This window comes from Micropterus salmoides, unplaced genomic scaffold (genome assembly GCF_014851395.1).
Source record: "Micropterus salmoides isolate LMB-PRFRI ecotype aquatic unplaced genomic scaffold, ASM1485139v1 Ms_hic_scaffold_4, whole genome shotgun sequence".
NCBI lineage: Eukaryota > Metazoa > Chordata > Actinopteri > Centrarchiformes > Centrarchidae > Micropterus > Micropterus salmoides.
The window spans coordinates 9,718,597-9,741,113 of NW_024043372.1; the positions used below are offsets into that span (position 1 = coordinate 9,718,597).

At 41.5% G+C, this 22,517-nt stretch overlaps 1 protein-coding gene across 2 annotated transcripts in view; it reads right to left on the minus strand.

The window, feature by feature from the left end:
- The window catches only part of stab1 (stabilin 1), a 123,846-nt gene that overhangs the window by 74,776 nt on the left and 26,553 nt on the right, over positions 1-22,517 (minus strand). For both annotated transcript variants that reach the window (XM_038695610.1, XM_038695609.1), the window contains exons 16-24: positions 22,348-22,401; positions 20,363-20,443; positions 20,110-20,268; positions 19,011-19,073; positions 17,733-17,825; positions 11,746-11,832; positions 11,546-11,657; positions 9,237-9,423; positions 3,343-3,436 (exon numbers count right to left, since the gene is read on the minus strand). In XM_038695610.1, coding sequence (XP_038551538.1) covers positions 3,343-3,436; positions 9,237-9,423; positions 11,546-11,657; positions 11,746-11,832; positions 17,733-17,825; positions 19,011-19,073; positions 20,110-20,268; positions 20,363-20,443; positions 22,348-22,401 — 930 coding nt within the window. The remainder of the gene's footprint in view (positions 1-3,342; positions 3,437-9,236; positions 9,424-11,545; positions 11,658-11,745; positions 11,833-17,732; positions 17,826-19,010; positions 19,074-20,109; positions 20,269-20,362; positions 20,444-22,347; positions 22,402-22,517) is intronic.

Here is a 22,517-nt window from a genome sequence, read left to right on the forward strand (position 1 = left end):
CAGTAGTTGATGACAGAAATATTGTGAGAGCTGTGAAGAAAACCCCCAAAACATCATCACCAACGACCTCCACAGTGCAGGGGTGAAGGTATCACAATCCACTGTTGGAAGAAGACTCCGAGAGCAGAAATATAGAGGCCACAGCACAAGATGCAAACCACTCATCAGCAGGAAGAATCGGAAGGCCAGACTGAAATTTGCAGAGAAGTACAGAGATGAGCTGCAAAAGTTCTGGAGCACAATCTTATGGACTGATGAGACCAAGATTAATCTCTAGCAAAGTGATGGAAAGGCCAAAGTGTGGAGAAAGAAAGGAACTGCTTATGATCCGAAGCATGCAAGCTCATCTGTGAAGCATGGTGGAGGTAATGTCATGGCTTGGGCGTGCATGGCTGCTTCAGGAACAGGCTCATTAATATTTATTGATGATGTAACTGATGATGGTGGCAGCAGAATGAATTCAGAAGTGTCCAGAAACATTTTGTCTGCCAATTTACGGAGAAAAAAAGTGGAATGGTTTAGACTTGCCAAGTCAATCACCTGACCATAACCCAATAGAGCTGCATTTCACCTCCTTAAGAGGAGACTGAAGGGAGGAACATCCCAAAACAAACAAGTACCGAAAGAAGCTGCGGTAAAAACCTGGAATAGCATCACAAATGAAGAATGCGACAGTTTAGTGATATCGATGGGTCGCAGGCTTGAGGCAGTTATTGCAAGCAAGGGTTATGCCACCAAATATTAAATGTTATTTACTTTAAGATTATTTGTTCCTTTACTTTTGCTCACCTAAAAATGCTGTGGTCTAATACAAACTCAAATAAACAAATATCATTATCAAGTAAACAAATATAACATTTTAGTTTGTTTGCAATGTTGTTTTATCTTCAGGCCTGGCTACTGTAATGCTTTGCTTAACTGCCTCAATTCTTGAGCTGTAGCTCAGCTTCATACTTTGCAGAACTCTACAGACAGGCTCCTGACCATGACACTTCTCACTTCACCCCAGTTTTAGCTTTTTTGCACTGGTTATCAATTTCTATTAGAATCCACTTTAATCTAGTGCCAGGGGCCAGAGTGCATCAGTGACCTTTTAACTACTTACTGAACAAAAAGGCCTCTGCAATCTGCTGGTGTAGGCTTTTAGCTGCTACAGCGAACAGGTCAAAGTGACCATTCTGTTGTTTTATTTTCCATTAATCTGTCAATTGTTAATTTTACTTTTATTGTGCTCGTTGGTGGTTATTGTGAAAATAATTGCTCCATTAAAAAGAACAAGATAAAAAGAAGATATTACCGTGTTTCCGAGCGGACCGCGTAACGGAGCTCACGGAAAAAACAAAGGGAGGCAGACTCTGTCTCTACATAAACGAAGGTTGGTGTACAGATGTCACAGCCCTCACTTAGAGACATTATTTATAAACTGTAAACCTTTTTATTCACTGCGGGAGTTTTCCTCGTTTGTCCTGGTCGCTATTTACATTCCACCTCAGGCCTGTGTTAGTGAGGCGTTACTACAACTGGCTGACCAGATAATTAATGTGGAGAAAAAACATCCAGACTCCCTGCTCATTGTTCTTGGAGACTTCAACAGAGCAAACCTCAGCCACAAACTTCCAAAGTACAGACAGCATATTAAGTGTCCCACCAGGGACACTAACACACTGGACCACTGCTACACTACATTAAAGGACGCCTATTCCTCTGTCCCCCGTGCAGCCTTAGGACTCTCTGATCACTGTCAGGTTCATCTTATCCCAACTTACAGGCAGCGACTGAAATCTGCTAAACCTGTTGTAAAGAGTGTGAAAAGATGGACCAACAAGTCAAAGATGGACGACTGCACCTCAGGAGACCCATCTGTCAAACTCCTAAAGTTTGCTGACAACACTACGGTCATCGGCCTCATCCGGGACGGTGATGAGTCGGCCTACAGACGGGAGGTTGATCAGCTGGCTCTCTGGTGCGGTCAGAACAACCTGGAGCTTAACATGCTCAAACTGTTGAGATGACCGTGGACTTCAGGAGGAGCCCCCCCACTCTGCCCCCCATCACTATACTCAACAGCCCTGTGTCTGCTGTGGAATCCTTCAGGTTTCTGGGATCCACTATATCCCAGGAGCTGAAGTGGGAGCCCAACACTGACACCATCATCAAGAAGGCCCAGCAGAGGATGTACTTCCTCTGCCAGCTCAGGAAGCTCAACCTGCCTAAGGACCTGCTGATCCAGTTCTACACAGCCATCATCCAGTCTGTCCTCTGCGCCTCCATCACTGTCTGGTTTGGATCTGCCACCAAAAATGACAGGGACAGACTACAACTGATAGTCAGGACTGCAGAAAAGATCATCAGTGCCAACCTGTCCTCCATTCAGGACTTATGCATTTCCAGAGTCAGGAAACGGGCAGGAACTGCAGATCCATCTCACCCCAGACACAACCTGTTCCAGCTCCTCCCTCTGGTAAGCGCTACAGAGCACTGTACAGCAAAACCAACAGACTCAGGAACAGTTTCTTCCCACACTGTGTACATGTATGCTTGTATTTGTATGTGCACCTTTATATATCATCCACCTCTGACATGTACATAATAACAATAATGGTAATAATAATTTACTCCTGCATCCTTTGCACTCTGCTCATTGCTGTCATGCTCTTGGGTTTTTGTGTGGCATTTTTCTGTTATTTATTTATTATTCTTGTTTAGTGAGTTGACCATTGGTTCCTTGTTCTCTGTTGTATTTGGTTTCACATGTCTTTGTGTATTGTCGCTAGCTTTACTTCCCTGTTTTATTTTGTAGTGATCAGTTTCATGTGTTTTTGTCTAGCTTTGTTTCCTGCTTATGTGTCCCACCTGTGTTAATTGCCAGGTCCTCGTGGTGTCATCATCTTATGCTGAGTGTCCTGCCTGTTCTTTGTTTCATGGATTATTCCTCAACTAACGGACTTCTCTGCGTTTTGGATTTGTTCCCCGTTTGGATTACTCCCTTTTGTTTGGACTCTAACCTTGTATTCATGTAAGCTTGTTTAGTTTGTTAAATAAATCTTTGTTTGAACTGCAACCTCCTCGTCAGTGTCTGCAACTTGGGTCCACACCTCAGTTCCTCTGCTACTGCACACAGCCCAACCTGATAATTGCAGTATTGTCTCAATCTGTCTGTTTTGTTCATAGTGTGTTCTCTATATTGTAGCCTGTGTTTGATTTTATTATTGTATAAGTAAGCAAATCGTGAGCATTGTACAATCCAGAGTCAAATTCCTCGTATGTGTACATACACCTGGCAATAAATCTGATTATGATATATATCCATCCATCCACACACAAACGAGCAGTAAGTCTTACGTTGGTGTCGCAGCCTCCTCGGTTGCTCTTCAGGCAGGGGTTGATCGGAGAACAGGAGTGACCATCGCCCTCATATCCATCGCTACACACACACCTGGTATAACACACACAGATTTATGATGAACAAACTCAGCAGCTGCTGAGGGAACAGAGGGACTGGTGATAAATTCTGCTTATTTTGAACCACTGAAGAAATACTGAGAGCTCCTTTAAGTATTGGTAAAGGATAAGTGGGTTGGATGTTTTCAGTTTTGAGAATGAGAAGTGTGTGTGTGTGTGTGTGTGGGGGGGGGCACTGGAAGCCTCTGGTTCATCAGGGGCCTTCATAGAAACAGTTTGACTGCCTGACACACATACAAGCCAAATAGTAAAATGATTTGCCTTTGCTTTAAGAGTGATAATCGTTAACTGCTTAGCTCATATTACAAAGGTACAAACTTTAAAGGGGCATTACGGAGTTTCCCGCAGCCACTAGCGGTGTGTTTTAAAGATTGCTACCAGGCGTGTGCTCGTACGTATGCTCGCTTGAACTCATGAGCGAGCATAATCCAAAACACAACCGCGTTCATACAGAAATCCTGCAATAAATGCAGGAACACCAGCATGCAGGCTGTGACTTTTCACTCAGACATGTTCAGGCTTTGTTACTTCAACGCTTTCGTCTCAGAGACAGATCAACACCTGCTGCTTTCAGTAACTATCTTTACTATCTGTGTATCTTTCACCGGAGGTTCAGCAATGTCAGCACAGATAAAGTATTGGATGATAACAAACAGGTAGTGAGCTGAACTGAATATTATAACGAGATTGTGTATAAGACCACAGTAAGTAACTTTACTGTAGTGTTAGTGCATGGCTCTTCCTCTGGGTTGTTGTCGCTGTGAAGTTGCAGTATTGTATATTATGTGGGTCACGTTCGTTATAGCGACGGAGAAGTGGAGAAGCTGTGTACCTGATTATTGGTAAAACCAATAAACCTAAACTGAACGTTACAAAGCAAACAGCGGCAGGTCCGAGCTACTGCAGCGTTAGCTGGCTGCATCACTACAGGCTAACGTTAGTAAACAAATCGCTCCACATTTGCTTTTTACCATTACATCCTTTCTTGCAAGCTAAATCAATAGTGGTACACTATTAGTATAGTAACATGGGTTGCGTTAGTTGGTGAGTAATGTGGAAAGCGATATAACTTTGCGCCGGATAACGTTAGCAACAGCTAGGTATTAGGCGGCGAGCTAACGTGACTTTCTGGTTGTTTTATGGTATTAGTGGACTGCGTGTCATTAGCTGCCGTGTTGTCGCTGTAGTACACGAGAGAGGCTCGGGAGCGTGCACAGGGCTGAATCCGACCCGGAATCCCCACCTTAAAAGCAGAATAGTGGCTGATCCAAGCAACGGAGAAAACAGACATGTGCTTCATTTCGAAGTGAGTTTTGAGCCCATTGACAATAAGGCAATGAAAATTTAATTAATTTCATTGAAAAACTTACATGTAGTCCCTTTAAGTAAGAAAGATGTTTTATTTTAGATACTGTTAATTTCTTTAATAAGAGCAGTAATAAGAGTTTCTGCAGTCTCTTGTGCCCTGACCTTTGCTATGGTTGTACATGATCAGATTTCAGATTAGACGATGATTTCCGGTGATGTAGAAACGAAAGTCCGCTCTTGCTGGCAACTCGACCCTTTAGATAAATAAAAAAGGCCTCCCTGAAGACACTTGAGTGCATCTTGCTCACATGAAGGGAAGCGTGAAAAGAGGTGTGAAGATAAGGAGGGTCAAGAGTTTTCATCTTTTAAATCTATATTAATTTTAAGTTTAGAATTATCTTTAATAAATTTTAAAACTTGTTTTTTGAGATAACACCCTCTATATGTATCCCCTGATGATGTCAAATAATTGTTTTGATCAGCGAAGAAGGTGCTATTTGCTAATGTGACAACAGTTGTGAGGAGTCAAGCACCTTCATTTTGTGATTAAAGGAGGAGGAAGGCCTTTACTCTGCTTTTTAAAGTCAGAAAGAGATGAGGAGAGTAGAATGAGTGTTGACATGAATTGATTTGATGTATTCTGCTTTTGGAGTAATGCATTTAAAATTAATTTTCATTTGTGCATCCATTTAAGATTATGTAAGATAGGGGATGTTCATCTGTTTTGTTTAAGAAGTGTTGCCTACTATATTTGTCCTTTATTCATTGGAAATTTAAATGATTATACTAACATGTAGTTGTAGAGACCTGCATGATTTGCGTTTTTACCTTATTTAGAGAATTATTTTGTGAACTGAGGCGAAGGGGTGTTGCAACTACTGGACAAAAGGACAATCTACCCATAAAAGGAAAAACAGTGTAACAACCAATCAGTGTGATGATCAAGTTCTGATAGCCAACGATTGCTTGAGAAAAGGGTAGGGTCCTCCCTGTCTCTTTCTTTAAGTTGCTGACCCTAGAGCTCAACAGGAATAAAAAAGGAGCGAAAAGAGGAGAATAGGGGGGAACTTTTGGGGGTGGAGGAGATCAGCTGATGTTCTATGTGGCGCTAATAAATATATGTTCCAGCTGGAACTGTCACTGTAAACCAACAGATCAGAACATACATCAGAGAGGAAATAGCTGAAGTAGTCCAGATGTGAGGTGAAAAACACCTGGGCTGTCTCCCTCATGAGGGAAGAGTGAATCATCCTGATGTTATACAGGAGGAATCTTGAGGAGCTACTGCTGACATTCACTAAAGTCAGTAAAAAAAAAAAAACATTTATGGACAAAATTCTTCTAAAACTAGGGATGCACCGAAATAATTAAATATTTTTAAAAAAGTAATAATAATAATAGCATTTCTGATTCTGAAAAATTCTTGGCGGAAACCAAATATAATGAAAAATAAGAAGAAGATGTCTATGAAGATTCTCAGTCATCCAGGTCATAGTTATCCAACGAAGGTTAAAATGAAGGGCAACTGGACTTGGTTGAAGATACTGGAAGACGTTTCGTCCCTTATCCAAAGTACTTCTTCAGTTCTGACTGACTGGCAGGGAAACTCAGCTATTTAACCTCAGTGGGGTCGTTGGCCCGGGTCATCGATACCGCTGGTTCGTTAGTGTTCCTTGTTGCTGTGACGACAGTCGTTACAGTCGTTAAGACTACCTGTGGCCAAGACTGAACGACCATCGTTGGTATCTTCACCTGAGGCCAATAGGTTACGTTTGTTGAGTTTCCTGGGAAGTGATGAAAGGACAGCATTGTAAGTGGGGGATAAGTGGTGGCGTAGACCCCTCCCCTGTTCAATGACGGCTTCTCAACCCTGGTGTAGATGGCTTCCTTGACACCTCTTTCAAAGCATCCATCTTCTCTGTCTAAAATGTGCACCTGGTGGTCCTCAAACGAGTGTCCTCTGTCCTTCAGATGTAAGTAGACTGCAGAGTCTTGACCTGAGGAGTTGGCCCTTCTGTGTTGAGCCATGCGTTTGTGTAGTGGTTGTTTAGTCTCCCCAATATACAGGTCTGTGCATTCCTCACTGCATTGGACCGCATACACTAGATTGCTTTTCTTGTGTTTGGGTGTGCGGTCTTTGGGGTGTACCAGCATCTGTCTTAGTGTGTTCTTGGGTTTAAAAAACACAGGGATGTTATGTTTGTTGAAAATCCTCCTGAGTTTCTCTGATACTCCAGACACGTATGGAATCACAATGTTGTTGCGTTTGACCTTCTTTTCCTCCTCCCCTGTAGTTTTGTTCTTCTTGGATCTTGTGGCTGTTTTCACAAAGGTCCATTTAGGGTATCCACAGGCTGTAAGTGATCCCTTCAGGTGGTTCTGTTCCTTCTCTCTGGCTTGGGCGCTTGTTGGTATGTTTTCCGCTCTGTGGTGCAGTGTTCTCATGACCCCTAGCTTGTGCTCCAGTGGGTGGTGTGAATCGAAGAGTAGATATTGGTCTGTGTGTGTGGGTTTTCTGTAAACACCAATCTGCAGGCTCCTGTCCTCTTCAATGTGTACAGCGCAGTCCAGGAAGGCCAAACTGTTGTTGTGAACATCTTCTCGTGTGAAGAGGGGAGGGGAGGAGTTACGACTGTAACGACTGTCGTCACAGCAACAAGGAACACTAACGAACCAGCGGTATCGATGACCCGGGCCAACGACCCCACTGAGGTCAAATAGCTGAGTTTCCCTGCCAGTCAGTCAGAACTGAAGAAGTCCTTTGGATGTTGGACGGAACGTCTTCCAGTATCTTCAACCAAGTCCAGTTGCCCTTGATTTTTAACCTTCGTTGGATAAGAAGAAGATATACTTTATTTAATCCCCAGATGGGAAACTCAATGTTTTCACTCTGTTATTATGTTAGTATACACACAGGTCTGAAAGACACACACAAACACGACCAATAGCAACACACGGAGAGATGTCAGAGTGAGGAGGCTGCCGGTCAAGCAGCAGTTGGGGGTTCAGGAGCTTGCTCAAGGCCTCCTTCAGCAGTGCCCAGGAGGTTCACACTCCACAACTCTGGTCCGAGCTGGATTCAAACCTGCGACCCTCCAGTTCCCAGCCTAATCCTTACGGACTGAGCTAATGCCACCCCAAAAAAAAAAATTGCTGAACATTCACACTTTTCCATTTATTTTGCCTTTTTTTTACCATTGCATAAATTAAATAGTCAAAATGTGCTTTTTACTCAGTGTTTCCCACAGGATTTCGAGAGACTATGGTGAGTGTGTCTGAGGCCCAAGAGGGTCCGGTAAAGTAAATTACGTGTCCATTTACTTTTAATGAACACATGTAATATGTTTTATACTTTCTGTGAATATAATCCAATTAAACTTATTACCATACTGTATAGACACCTTATTTTGAAAACCGTAAGACTTCATAGCTTCTCTTCAGGTAGGACTCTCATATTGCAACACTTTGTACAGAGAGAAACTGACAGGATAAAGTCGCCAACCTGCCTGTCAGCTCGCACTGGTCCGTTTCAGTTACCATAAAAGCTTGAATACGTGTGCACTCCAAATTAAGGTGCGGATAGCTTAATCACCTTCTCAGAAACGAGTGACAAACACTCAAAGTGGGTCAGACCGTTTGTTGCCTTTTCTAAGAAGTCTACCACAGATGGAGTGGATGTGCTAGGAGACAATTCAGTTTAAAGTTTAAAATGCTTCCACACAGCCGACATGTCAACGTAATTGTTCGGAAAAATTTATTTGGTCTTTGAAATATTAGGCCGAACACCGAAAGTGCTTTTTTGGCTATTTTTGGCTGATTCATTTTGGTGGCAAAAATTAAACTAAAAGGTAACTAACAATAACAAACTGATACACTTCATTCATTTAAATCTAATCTAAAAGATAAAAAATTAATCAAACTTAGGACTCAAACACTAGGGCTGCTTGATTATGGCAAAAATAAGGATTACTTTGGTCAATATAGAGATCGTGATTATTTAACGCAGTTACCGATTGACTTAGGACACATCATGTGTTTATTGAACTTTTAAAAGTGAATGCTTCATTTTTTCAATTATGTATGCATTACCTGAATAAAAACTAAATAGATCATGTATGTATAAATAGGTATAAATAATATGTAATTTTTAAGCCGCTAGTCTAATTTATGCAGTGTAAAATGCCGTAGGCTTAAACTAACAATTGTAACCAACAAGTTACAGCAGTTATAACTGGTCATCTTGGTATGAGCTGAATAAACAGCACAGCCTGGCTGAGAGAGAGTCTGGGCTTTTAGAGAAGGGCTTGAGCCACGGCTGTGAAGGAAAAATGTGCGCTGGATTCATAACACAAGAAACAACGAGAGCATCTTTGCAAAGCAGAATGCTTCACAATAATCGTTTTGATTATCTTGTTTTCGTAATCGTAGGAAGCCAAAATAGTAACTTCATGATAGAAGTATCTTACGTAGTATGCAGTCCCGTGAGTGTACAGTATGCGTGGATGTGACAGTGTTCCTGCAGTCCGTCAGAGTTGCAGGGCGTGGCCGTCTTGTCACAGTTTTCTCCAGAGTATCCCTCCATACAGGATCCTCTCCGACACACACCACCGCTGCCTGGACGGTTATCACACACACCGTGGACACAGCGACACTCTGAAGACACACACACACGCACGCACCAGGTGATAATTTCAGGTCAGTCAGCCAATGTTATGGAACAGTGTCACACCAGGTAAAACACACCTCTGGGCCTCTGCATACAACAGAATCACACTTACAAAACTGTTTTATATTTAAAATCAGAAATGCAGAGGGCACAACAAAATTATACAGTTTTATTAATATAATCCAGCTAAATTTCAGATGATAATTCAGATGATAATTATGATCATGGATCATAATTAGAGTGACAAAGGGAGCAGGTGCTCATCTGGTGACAGGAGGTCAGACATAATGACTGATGATCCCCTGATTTTACCTCTAACACCACCATGAGGTTGACATAGGTGGTTGTACAGAAGATAGAAAGAAAAACAAATATAGCCAGACATAACAAAGGACATATAGCATTCAGAGACAGTCACAGACATCACTTAATAGATTTGGAGATGAAAGTTTTATTATTATGTCATTTGCTCTTATGGAGATAGTGGTGGAGAGCTTTGTCTTACACACTGATCCAAAATCTTCCATAGGTATTCAACTAGGTTAAAATCTGGTGACTGTAAAGGCTGTAGCTTTTTATTCATGTTATTTTCATACTTACCAAACCAATCAGTGAGCCCTGGTGCACAGAAGCCTCTGGGTGTGATATGTTTCTCCACACTATATCGTACAGCCTCAACAAGTCACTAGCATGATTGTAGACTATGTCAGAAATCACTCCCCATTGACTATATAGTGCACCATAATTAGGGCCAGATTTACAGATTTAAGGATTGCGTGAGTAAAAACGTGTGCAAACATATCACCAGCAAATTAACATGTAAGCTGATCTACAAACGGTGTGCATGCAGAATGACATCTTTCAAAAGTGCAAGATAGCAACTGTTGTTCATTTACTACTTTTGCCTTAATGAATACGCAATTGGGGGCTTTTCAAATTTATTGTTCAAAACAATGGGAGGGGAACTTGCAAATACATTTATTTACTATACGCAATGTAACAAGCCAACAAGCAGTTTCATGTGCAACAGCCTCTGTATATAAGTTTTAAAGGAAGTGTTGCGCAGAGATGCTGCTGTTATTGTTGTGAGAAGGAGACACAGCCGTAATGAAAGAAGACAGTGAAATTTTAAATATAAAGAAATAAAATTATTTCATTTTATTTATTCGATGAACTATATGAATAGAATTGTGTTTTTGTATTTTCCGTGAAGACTTGGCAATACTGTTGTATTGACATTCATGCCAATCCAGAAAGTTTCGTTTTGATCTGACTTCTTTTTTCCATGAGATGGAAGAATTTAGAAAGTTGTGTGGCGCTGCTGAGAGCCCCCAGCTGCAGTAGTGCATGGATAAAATTCATCCAGCCAGAGGGAACGATCACCAACTGTTCACGATCTGCTGGTATATTTCCTCGCGTCTGGGTCATTCCAGCATACTGTATCTGTTTCTGCTGTGGTTTCCCAAACAGTTTTTCAAGTGTGCTGTCCCAAGTACTTAGTGCAATCTTAGGCAGGATGGGCAGGTACATATGATTTCCACATACTCGGGACTCACTAAATGAAACAACCAAGGATTTTTACGCGGTGGCTGTTTTCCCTCTTGACTCTCCATGGCGGAAACCATTAAAACATGCAAAACTCTCATTTAAATACTGACACCTCCATTGTGTTTGTTGTCATCTACGCAATAAATCTTAGTTCATCAACCATTACAGGTACTACAATTGCACGTGCAATATTTTAGAATGTTGTTAGTAAATCCGACCCCTACTGTCTAACAAATATTCCATGTAATAAAAAAGTAGTGTCCATGGCATAAACATTTCTTTCTGCTACCAACCCCACAATGCAATGTTTTGCATTTTATAGATACAAATATTACTGCTGCAAGACTCTACAGCTGACAGTGATGACACAAAAGGATAACAATTAACAGTTGTCCAAAATCTCTAACTATCAAGTGTCTGTTATATAGGTGATAATGAATGAGTTAACGAGAGAGTGGTTTCAGACACGGCGTTAGTCTTGTTTGAATATGTGAAGGGGCATTTTAAGGCTAAATTACGTGTTAAGTTGCTCTCCGAATGTTAACGAGGAGGAGCTGTTACCTTCGTCACACTTCTCCCCATGCTTGGATGGATCCGAGCAGATGTGGCAGGCAACACCCTTGAAGCCTGACTGACAGTTGCATGAGCCGTTGCCACGGATACCGTCTGAACACTGCATGTGGTAAAAACAAATTAAATAAATAACACACATCAGTTGAGAAATAAGGCTCCATTAACAGAGTTGTTTGTGTGTTGCTCACCGTTCCTTTGTCGTAGCAGGGATGCTGGAATCCTCCAATACAGGGTTTACAGTCCGGCCCGTAGAAACCCTTACAACACTCTGCTACCTGTTAAACACACGCAGATTAAAACACAAAAATACTGAATGATTTAAAAGTCAGATAAAGGACTGTTCCACATTTTGGGACCTGCACAGCAAAACCATTGATTTTGTGTCACTTCCTATTTCCTAGCTACCCAAGAACCCTACTGATGCGGGTCCTTGTTTGACCTTCAAATAGTACCTGTGTGCTTGTGTTTTTGATGTTGAGGCATAGTTTCTTAACAAAAAGGACACCTTAATACTTCCATCTGTTTTCTGTTTTTAAAAACTGGTGTGTTGTTCTTTATCTGACTTGCTGGTTGTGTCATATGAAGATCTCTGCTGCAGGACTTAACCAGTCACGGCATCAGGCGGCCGTGCACACCACATAACAGGGCAGCGCTCGCACCGGGCAGAGGAGGGGGGACGTGGCGTCCTCCACCAACCCATGAGAGGGAGGAAAAAAGCCCGTGACCGAAAGGAGCTCGTAATGCTTTTAGGCATGAACGTCTCAGGGTTCAGTGTCTCCCAGACATTAACAGACATACTGCAGAAGTGCAATTCACTGTGGAGGAATTCCAACAGGGGGGGTTCAAATACACTGTGGCTGAGACTCCTCCAGATCTGTAAACTGGCTCCTCACTTCCCCATAGTAAAAATTCCAATCTGACAAGCCAAACGAGGCACCAGGACTTTCCACCGCTGAGATATATATATATATAAACCTATGGGTAGGTGACTTTCTTTAATAAAAGAAAGTAACAGCGAGATGTGAATGACTTTTGATTATTTTAGCTGGATATTAAATTAAAGATTAGAGGCTGAACACATCCATCTTCTTGTGTCTTGGGGTGTCTTGTGTCTGTGTAACACACACACACACACACACACACACACACACACACACACCCCCCTCTTACTCTCTCGCCTCTGATGTGACCTGAGGTAATCGTGTCTGCTAGACCTACCAAAAAGTGTGCATTCCTGAGGAATTACCACTGTTATTTTATTTCCTTTAGCTTTAGCAAAGTCTGAATGAATGTAAATTAGTTATGTACAATGTAAGATTCATAGATTTAATAACTGGTCAACCAAGTAGCCACACTGCCATCTATAGACAATATGACAGACATTTCTGTAACAACTAGGCGTGTCTAGTTATGTAAGACTGCATTTTCAATTTTTCTTATATAATCAACTGAGGGATGTTCACCTCTGTGCACTAAGTAGCATTAGAAATCATCTCTACAGCTAATTAGTCAGCAATGTCGTGTCATCTGGATGTGTAACTATACCATGTCATGCTTCGAATCACGATTGCGTGACTGTAGTGATATATTGAAGAATGTGACTTTGTGTGTAAATTTACAATACATTCAGTAGTTTAATCTGGCAAGCCTATACTTCAGTAACTTATCTGTGTCACTATGTAACACGCGTCATGATGCTCGTTTAGCGGCTAGTCAGGCATGCCCTCAAAACGCAGCACAGTGACAAGACATTCACCCGCTGCCTCCCCACAGCCCCACTCTCCCTACCAAACATTAGACACTCTTCTAGGTAGTCAGTTTCAGTTTATTAAAACTGAAGTTGTTAGTGTGATGTAGAGACAGTGCAAAGTTAAAACGTTATGTATGAAAGATACAAATGACCACTCTAAAAGTCTTGCTCCAGTCTAAGATGCGAACATGTAAAGCTGACAGGGTTGGGAGGATTACTAAAAATGTAATCAGTAATGTAATCCAAGTACCAGAAAATACCAATAGGGGGGTTCTCCCCTGGAGTTGGCCTTTTGACATGCAAAAACTAGAGATATCGCCTGGTGTTTTGGTAAGGATCTGCAGAGACTCAATCAGATATGCATCGCTTAAGGATTGTGTAGTCAAAGAGCCTTAGTGAACCTTTCTCGCCATAAAGGTGTCACTGGAGACACTAAGCAGGACAGCAAAGGGGCTGGCCAACCCCTCTCTCTCCACAGGTCACTTCCGGACATCAAAAGTACCACCCGTCCGGCCTCAACCTGACTCCTTTTCCCACAGAACGGCTGAGCCATAAAACACCACTCCCTTCTCTCTTTAGCCGATATGCAAATGTGATATGCCAGGATTGCAAAAGGGGGACACACTAACAACCCCTGTTTTCTTGAACCAACAAATATTTCATTATAAACTGTTTGTTCTATTTAAATAATAATCCTTGCTAAGTTAGTAGTGGCGTTTGCCTCTTAGTTTAGTAGTAATGACCCTGTTGTTACCCTTTAGTGATGTTTGAAAACTAGAGAACCATAAGAAAGTAATCTTGAAGAGTTCCCTAATTTCCTTTTTGTTTTGTTTCAAATCCTCCCTGTTATTCCCTAGTAATCACTGTCTGTTTAGTATTAACTAATGCTTTAGTTAAACGTTTCATATACAATTTCCTACTAAAGCATTCATCCGCATGCTTGTGTGTATAACCAGCTTCCCAGTTCCTAGTTAAAGTGGAGAATCTTAAAGTTGAATGTCTACTGTTTTCTCATACGACCCGAGCTCCACCAAGGGGACAGAAAAGGTATAACACACAAGTGTTTAAAACTCGGCTTACACCGCCAAATATCTATATCACCATGTAATGGTATAAACGAATTCTTTGCTGCCATGCTTACATCTAAATTGTCTCTTGAGTTAAAACATGTAACCATCAAGTTTACACTGAAAACATGTAGTTAAGCTTTGTTTCACCTTTTATTAAGTATATAACAATTAAGAAACCCTTAACACCACGCGCTGTTTGATGTACAGAGAGACAGAGTGGTCATCGGGCTGGGTCACTCTCCAAGTTGCTGCAGAGCTTGTAATTTATGCTGAACTCCTTGATGTAATAAACTTTTATGATCAAGAACAGTGTCAAGCGGATTTCTTCTCAACACATCATCGCAGCATTATTGTTCGGACACCACACCCTCTAGTGTTTAGTCTCGTTTTGCTTGTCTTTATCTAAATGTTTAGAACTAAGTATTTTTCAAATGTTGGCGCTGGTTTTATGCGCCTTAACCCAAGCCCAGTTTGAGCCTTTGGAGACGGCGGATCTGAGATTCCTTTCAGCTAAGGTCGCCTTGCTCCTGGCTCTGACATCAGCCAAGAGGGTCCCCCCTCCTCTGCCCGGTGCGAGCGCTGCCCTGTTATGTGGTGTGCACGGCCGCCTGGTGCAGTTCGCAGCTGTCTGTTTGTGCACTACAGGGAGTGGTCCAAGGGACTTCCCCTGTCAGCACAGCGCCTGTCTCACTGGCTGTGTGATGCCATTTCCCAGGCTTACATGTCTGCCGGTGAGTCTCCCCCACATGGCATCAGAGTGCACTCCACGAGAGGCGTCTCCTCCACGAGAGGCGTCTCCTCCACGAGAGGCGTCTCCTCCGTTTCTACCTGTGGGATGTCTCCCGTTTCTCTCTGAGTCACTCAGTACTGAGTGTTTTGGCTGAGTGATTCTCCTTGTGAGTGTGCTGTGCGCCCTCTCCCACAGGACAGTGTGCGGGGGCGGCCGCTGCTTACATGGCCCTGCCTTGTGCGCAGCTGATGCAGTTGCTGTCGTGACCCTGCCTGCGTCTGTACAGCTGCGGGGCCCCCCACCCAGAACCGGTGGGGAATGATTGCGCGGAGCGTAGCCGGGTGAGCGGGCAACAAAACTGCGCTCAGCAGTGTCCCAGTGAACATGACCGAACACAGCCTCATTAGCTGACTCAGCCCAGGGGTGACAAGAGACAAACCGGCAAGAAAAACACCTTCATACTGTGTTCCCAGTGTTCAAACTGGCCTCCGTCGGTCTCGGAATCTGTGCTCGGGTCCGGCTGCTATGTTCACTCACTGAGCTGAGCTGGCATCAGTTCGTACAGAGTCTGCATGACGGGGTGGGGGCGTGACCACATTCAACTGCTGGCTACACACAGATCAATAGACACATCCCTCATTGCTGTGTGTTTTTACAGGAAACACGTAAATAGCAAATAGCAGTCCGCTTTCCGTTTAATGGAATCTTTGTTCTTAAAGTATGTTAATCTCTATGTGCAATCCCCATTTTTTCAAAATGTACCTGCAATCTGATTACGTCTTTATTTTCTGTACTGTAACAGAATACAGTCACTTTATTTTTGTATCCTGATTATGTAACGCCTTACGCGTAATCCGTTACTCCCCAACGCTGACAGCCAAGGGTCACAAGCCGCCCTACTCTGCTTCTGAATGACTAGTAGTCCTTAACTAGGTTCTGCACATGTGCAACTCCCAACAAAGATCAAACAGAAGTAAGTTGCATCACTCCATAGCTAAAACGGAGCGTTCAACACACAGGGTGAAAAGAGGTGCTGCAGCAATGTTTAGTATGATAAAAATATAGTGTTTTTTGAAAATGAAGCAAAAAACCGTTCTGGCACAACCCCTAAATAAGATTTTGAACCTGAAAATGAGCACAATGACCACTTTAAAACATATAGAAAGGCCCTTCGGTAAGACCCTGTAAGCCTGGCTACAGTACTGTAGCCAGGCTTACAGGGTCACAGCTCTATTGAGCCTTGTATGTCTATAGCCCTCAGCAGTAAGAAATTTATGAGATTCTTTAATGATAAAATTCTAATTAGAGGCTAAATTCATCACCTTCTCCTGTCAACTGGTACTGACATATCTTCAAACTCAGAAACCTTAGAGACAACAGTAATACCTGATATTTAGACTGTTTTGCTCTCATCGATCTTCACCAACCGACTTCAATGAATTCTTCATTAACCTGCCTCCCTGTAGACCTCATCCCAACTAGGCTGCTTAAAGAAGTTTTACCCTTAATTAGCACTTCTATACTAGTCACGATCAATCTGTCTTTATAAACAGGCAATGTACCACAGTCCTTTAAAAGTAGCTGTAATTAAACCTCTTCTTCAAAAGCCCACTCTTAGATAAAGATCTATGTCTAAGCTTCCCTTTATCTCTAAGATCTTTGAGAAAGCAGTCACCAACAGTTGTGTGACTTTCTACAAGACAATAGTTTATTTGAGGATTTTCAGTCAGGAGTATATCATTGCACAGAGACCACACTGGTGAATATTACAAATGACTGCATCAGACCAAGGCCTTGTCTCTTTGCCTTGTTAAATCTTAGTGCTGCATTTAACACCATTGACCACCACATACAATTACAGACAATGGAACATTTAATTGGCATTTTCTGCTTGTTTAAGTCCTATTTATCAGATCGATCTTAGTTTGTACATGTTAACAATGAATCCTCAGATGATGATACCCAATTATAGCTATCAATCAAGCCAGATAAAAGAGCTCATAGTACCTAACTACGCTACGAGTGCACTGTCCCAGAATGTATAATTCCCAGAGTGTCCAAAAGTAGAATGGGAACCAGAGCATCTGTGGTTGCAAGCCACCTACTGCCCCCATGCTCCTGCACCAACAACCGCTGCTACAATTTTTATTAGTAGTCCTATTATTATTACTATTTTTGATATTTGTATTACTACAACCATTATTTTATTATTTATCTCTATGTGGAACTAGCATTGTGCTACTGTGTGTTAAAGCTGCAATGATTAATCAAGTAATCGATTAGTTGTCAACTATTAAATTAATCTGCAACTATTTTGATAATCGATTAATCAGTTTGAGTCATTAAACTTCTTAAATGTGAATATTTCCTGGTTTCTTTCCTCTTCTATGACTGTAAACTAATTATCTTTGGTTGTGGACCAAACAAGACATTTGCAGATGCCGTCTTGGGCTTTAGGAAACACAGATAGACATTTTTCACAATTTTTTATAGACCAAACAACTAATTGATAAATTGAGAGAATAATCGACAGATTAATCAACAATGAAAATAGTAATGAGTTGCAGCCCTAATGTGCGTTTACTTTTCTCGTGCTGATGCAGTGTTCAGGGATCCCACTCTCACCTGTTGGGTGGTGTTGCACAATTTGGCACAGCCTGAACTGAGTGTTGGCCTGAGAGGAGACGTGACGTAATTGCAGCCGATCTGATGCCTGTCCTGGAAACAGACACACAGATTTGTTGGCTTGCTGTTCTCATCCATATTGCCCACCAGGTTTCATTGGGAAGAAAAAAATATTGTTGTGGAAAAATATTAACACAAATTCTTAAACTGAGCTCATGATTTCGCAGAAATTGTAAAGCAAGACTTCTGGAATATGTAAATGAATATAATTTTTTGAAAAGAAAGTTTCAAGTAATGTAATACAATATTGTGTTGTCACACCAGGTAAATTACAAGTATTATCTGGTGTCAGAAAATAATCAAAATTCAATATTCAATATTCTGTGCTTAATACACTGAAAACAAGCAAGTTCCTTTTTGATTGCTATGGCTCTTAATGTCTAATTTATGCTCTTGTTCAGATTAGCTGATTCGCTTTGTTTTAAGAGGACAGGTTACAGTATTTTATTCTTCTTACACTGATAATAATCTGTGCTTTCATTCTGTGGATACAAATAACAAGCTACATCTCCAGAACACTTTCTCATCTTAACCTAGGGCTGGACAATATAACAATAATTATTGCAATATAATTTTTTTCAATAACAATATAACAAATGTTCAGTAAATATTCAATAAATGTGTGACTTTATTCACTTGAATTATACACAAATTAGGACTTTTTTTATTATTAAGATGTTTATTTTGTGGGGGAGAAGGGACCCCACAAAATACTTAATTTGACTCGTGCATATTTGTTGACAAAGATTTTATCATAATGATGTTCTAACTCTGTGAAGTGATCCACTGTTTAGCATCTAGTGTTGACCATAATTTAGAGTTTAAACCACAATTAACAATCAGGTTTTTCCAAGTTCCACTCAGGAGCAAAAATCAGCCTTTAAACTGTGGTTAGCCATTAAGAAATAACGATTTGATGCTTATCGTGATAATTGTCGATATCGAAAGTATTGGCCATATCGTCCAGCCCTACCTTCACCCTTTATATCCTGAAGGTCAGAGGTCAAATCAGAAGTTCGATGGTTTCCATTAACGCAACTTTAAAAGCTCCTCCATATATTTTTCACCTTACATTTTATTAATCTCTGCTCATGGATTGCCAATCTGACCATGCAATCCCTTTGCACAGATTTCCCCGTGTGTTACTGTGTGACCCCCCGGTGGGCTCTGTTGAATAAAACAGAATAGAAATGTTTCATTTATAACAATGTGTTTTACCATTTCAGTGCTGCCATCTGGACATTGAGTCTCATATAGGTAACTGCAGTGAACACATGGACCCTGAAAACATACAAACACACAGGAAAAAAAAAATTATTTTAGCATTTTCTGTTAGCATCATTGCTAGCTTTAAGCTTCTATTGGCCTGTTTGTTCTCTCTGTGAAGAGATTACCTATTATAAGTCTGCTGACATGTATTTAAATCCACACTACCCATCCCCATCCACACTAATCCGTTTTGAAACAAATATGATATCCGTCCACACCAGCGTTTTCGTTGCATATCAGAGTTGATCTCTGTCTATAACAAAACGACTGAAAACGCGATACATCTAGTGGCCGCTCACGTACACTGGGCATGCGCGTGCTGGCTCTTCTGTAGTTAGCTGAAGATCTGGAGAAAGAATAAAGTAATGCAGACAAAGAACCGCAGCAGATATTTTTTTGCATGCATCAATAACGAGCTGGGACTGTTACTGAACGTAACATGGAAGTTTAAATCGGCTGAGGCGGCGGAAACCTGACTGGGAGTCGTTGCAAAGTAAATGGCGACATGCACAGTAGCTACAAGTGTAGGCTATAGCCTAAGTGTTATTTGCCGGGTACAAAATATTTTAATAAAAATACTAAATCAAAAACTCGGTCAGTAGCACTGTGTTCTGCTTTGCATGACTTATAAGATCCAATCAGAGAGCCAAACGCGAGCGTCATCATTTCTAAAGTCCTCGGCCGTCTTCGCTAAAACGCTCTCCGAAGTTTCAAATCAAAAAAAGGGGGTCGACAGCGTTTTCAAACTTCTCTGTTTTATATTAATAGAAACAAATACATTTTTTTAATTATTTTGGGCATTTACTGCCTTTATAGGAGAAATGACAGGAAACAGAGAGAGAGAGAGAGAGAGAGAGAGAATGGTACCCAATTTGACTTGAACCAGAGATGTTGTGTTTCGTTTTAATAAACTGAGATGTCATTTGGTTTAATCATCCCTTTGTGTAAAATATGTCAAATAGTTACTGTTGGACTCTGTGTGTGCTGCTGTTCTGTCCTGTTTGTTTGTTCAGGGGTTTGATTTGATTCTCTGCCTCCCTCTGCTCACCATGGTGATCTTGCTCTCGATGATGTCGCAGCGGTGAGGCAGGATGGGAAGGATGGAGGGTGGGAACAGAATCCTGTCAATCATATGGATGATCCCATTGGAGGCAACAATGTTGGTGCTCACCAGACGGACGCCCTTCTCACCTAATAGGATCTCACCCTGGAGAGGAAGGAAGGGGGCACCTGGTGTTAATGGAAAACTGCTAATGTTTGCTGTAAATTAGTCAGGAAACAAGTCAAATTATTACACTTACATCGTCAGACACAGTGATGGTGATGATCTGATTGGCCATTGTCTGAATCTGAGGGAGAGTAGCTAAGTCGTCGACTGTCAGCTAGAAATAGAAAAAATTATCATAAAGTAAAACTTTAGGTTTTTTTTGTTGTTGACAGATTTAGCTTTCCCCCATGCCTTACCAGCAGTGGAGCTAAAAACATAAGTAAGCCTTGAGGGTAGCAGTAAGGGAAAGTTATGGTGTCATTAAATATAAAGGGTTCATCCTCTGGAGGCTGAATGTGTGTAGAGGTGACCTGTTAAATTACAGGTGCTGGTCTTTAATTAGAATATCATCAAAAAGTTGATTTATTTCAGTAATTCCATTCAAAAAGTGAAACTTGGATATTATATTCATTCATTACACACAGACTGATATATTTCAAATGTTTATTTGATTTAATTGTGATGATTAAAACTGAAAATCCCAAATTCAGTATAAGACCAATACAAAAAAAGGATTTTCAGAAATGTTGGCCAACTGAAAAGTATGAACATGAAAAGTATGAGCATGTCCAGCACTCAGTACTTAGTTGGGGCTCCTTTTGCCTAAATTACTGCAGCAATGCGGCGTGGAATGGAGTCAATCAGTCTGTGGCACTGCTCAGGTGTTATGAGAGCCCAGGTTGCTCTGATAGTGGCCTTCAGCTCTTCTGCATTGTTGGGTCTGGCGTATCGCATCTTCCTCTTCACAATAGCCCATAGATTTTCTATAGGGTTAAGGTCAGGCCAATTAAGAACAGGGATACCATGGTCCTTAAACCAGGTACTGGTAGCTTTGGCACTGTGTGCAGGTGCCAAGTCCTGTTGGAAAATGAAATCTGCATCTCCATAAAGTTGGTCAGCAGCTGGAAGCATGAAGTGCTCTAAAACTTCCTGGTAGACGGCTGCGTTGACCTTGGACCTCAGAAAACACAGTGGACCAACACCAGCAGATGACATGGCACCCCAAACCATCACTGACTGTGGAAACTTTACACTGGACTTCAAGCAACGTGGATTCTGTGCCTGTCCTCTCTTCCTCCAGACTCTGGGACCTTGATTTCCAAAGGAAATACAAAATTTACTTTCATCAGAGAACATAACTTTGGACCACTCAGCAGCAGTCCAGTCCTTTTTGTCTTTAGCCTGGGCGAGACACTTCTGACGCTGTGTCATGTTCAAGAGTGGCGTGACACAAGGAATGCAACAGCTGAAACCCATTTCTTGCATACGTCTGTGCGTGGTGATTCTTGAAGCACTGACTCCAGCTGCAGTCCACTCTTTGTGAATCTCCCCCACATTTTTGAATGGGTTTTGTTTCACAATCCTCTCCAGGGTGTGGCTATCCCTATTGCTTGTACACTTTTTTCTACCACATCTTTTCCTTTCCTTCGCCTCTCTATTAATGTGCTTGGACACAGAGCTCTGTGAACAGCCAGCCTCTTTAGCAATGACCTTTTGTGTCTTGCCCTCCCAGTGCACGGTGTCAATGGTCGTCTTTTGGACAGCTGTCAAGTCAGCAGTCTTCCCCATGATTGTGTAGCCTACAGAACTAGACTGAGAGACCATTTCAAGGCCTTTGCAGGTGTTTTGAGTTAATTAGCTGATTAGAGTGTGGCACCAGGTGTCTTCAATATTGAACCTTTTCACAATATTCTAATTTTCTGAGATACTGATTTTGGGTTTTTCATTAGTTGTCAGTTATAATCATCAAAATTAAAAGGAATGAACACTTGAAATATATCAGTCTGTGTGGAATGAATGTACACATTATATAGGTTTCACTTTTTGAATGGAATTACTGAAATAAATCATAATTATATGACCAGCACCTGTACAACATATTTTGCTGATGACCAAAGTGTTGGACAGAGAGGCATTTCTTTTTCCCCTTCTTTACCAGCAGGGCAAAAAAAAGACAAAAGAAAAGAAAGAAGCATGAAGGACGGACTGATGGAAGGGGGTGGGGTGGGTGTGTCTTACCACAGCCTGGGAGAAAACATGGTGTCTGAGAAGTTCCTGAAGTTTATGTTTGGCCTTGAAAAAGAACAATATGATTAAAAAAATACTGATAATCTTCACATAGTGTAATTATAGGGAATAAAAGGCATAATAATTGGTAGCTGGGGTGGTTGTTTGCATTATGTTAGCCT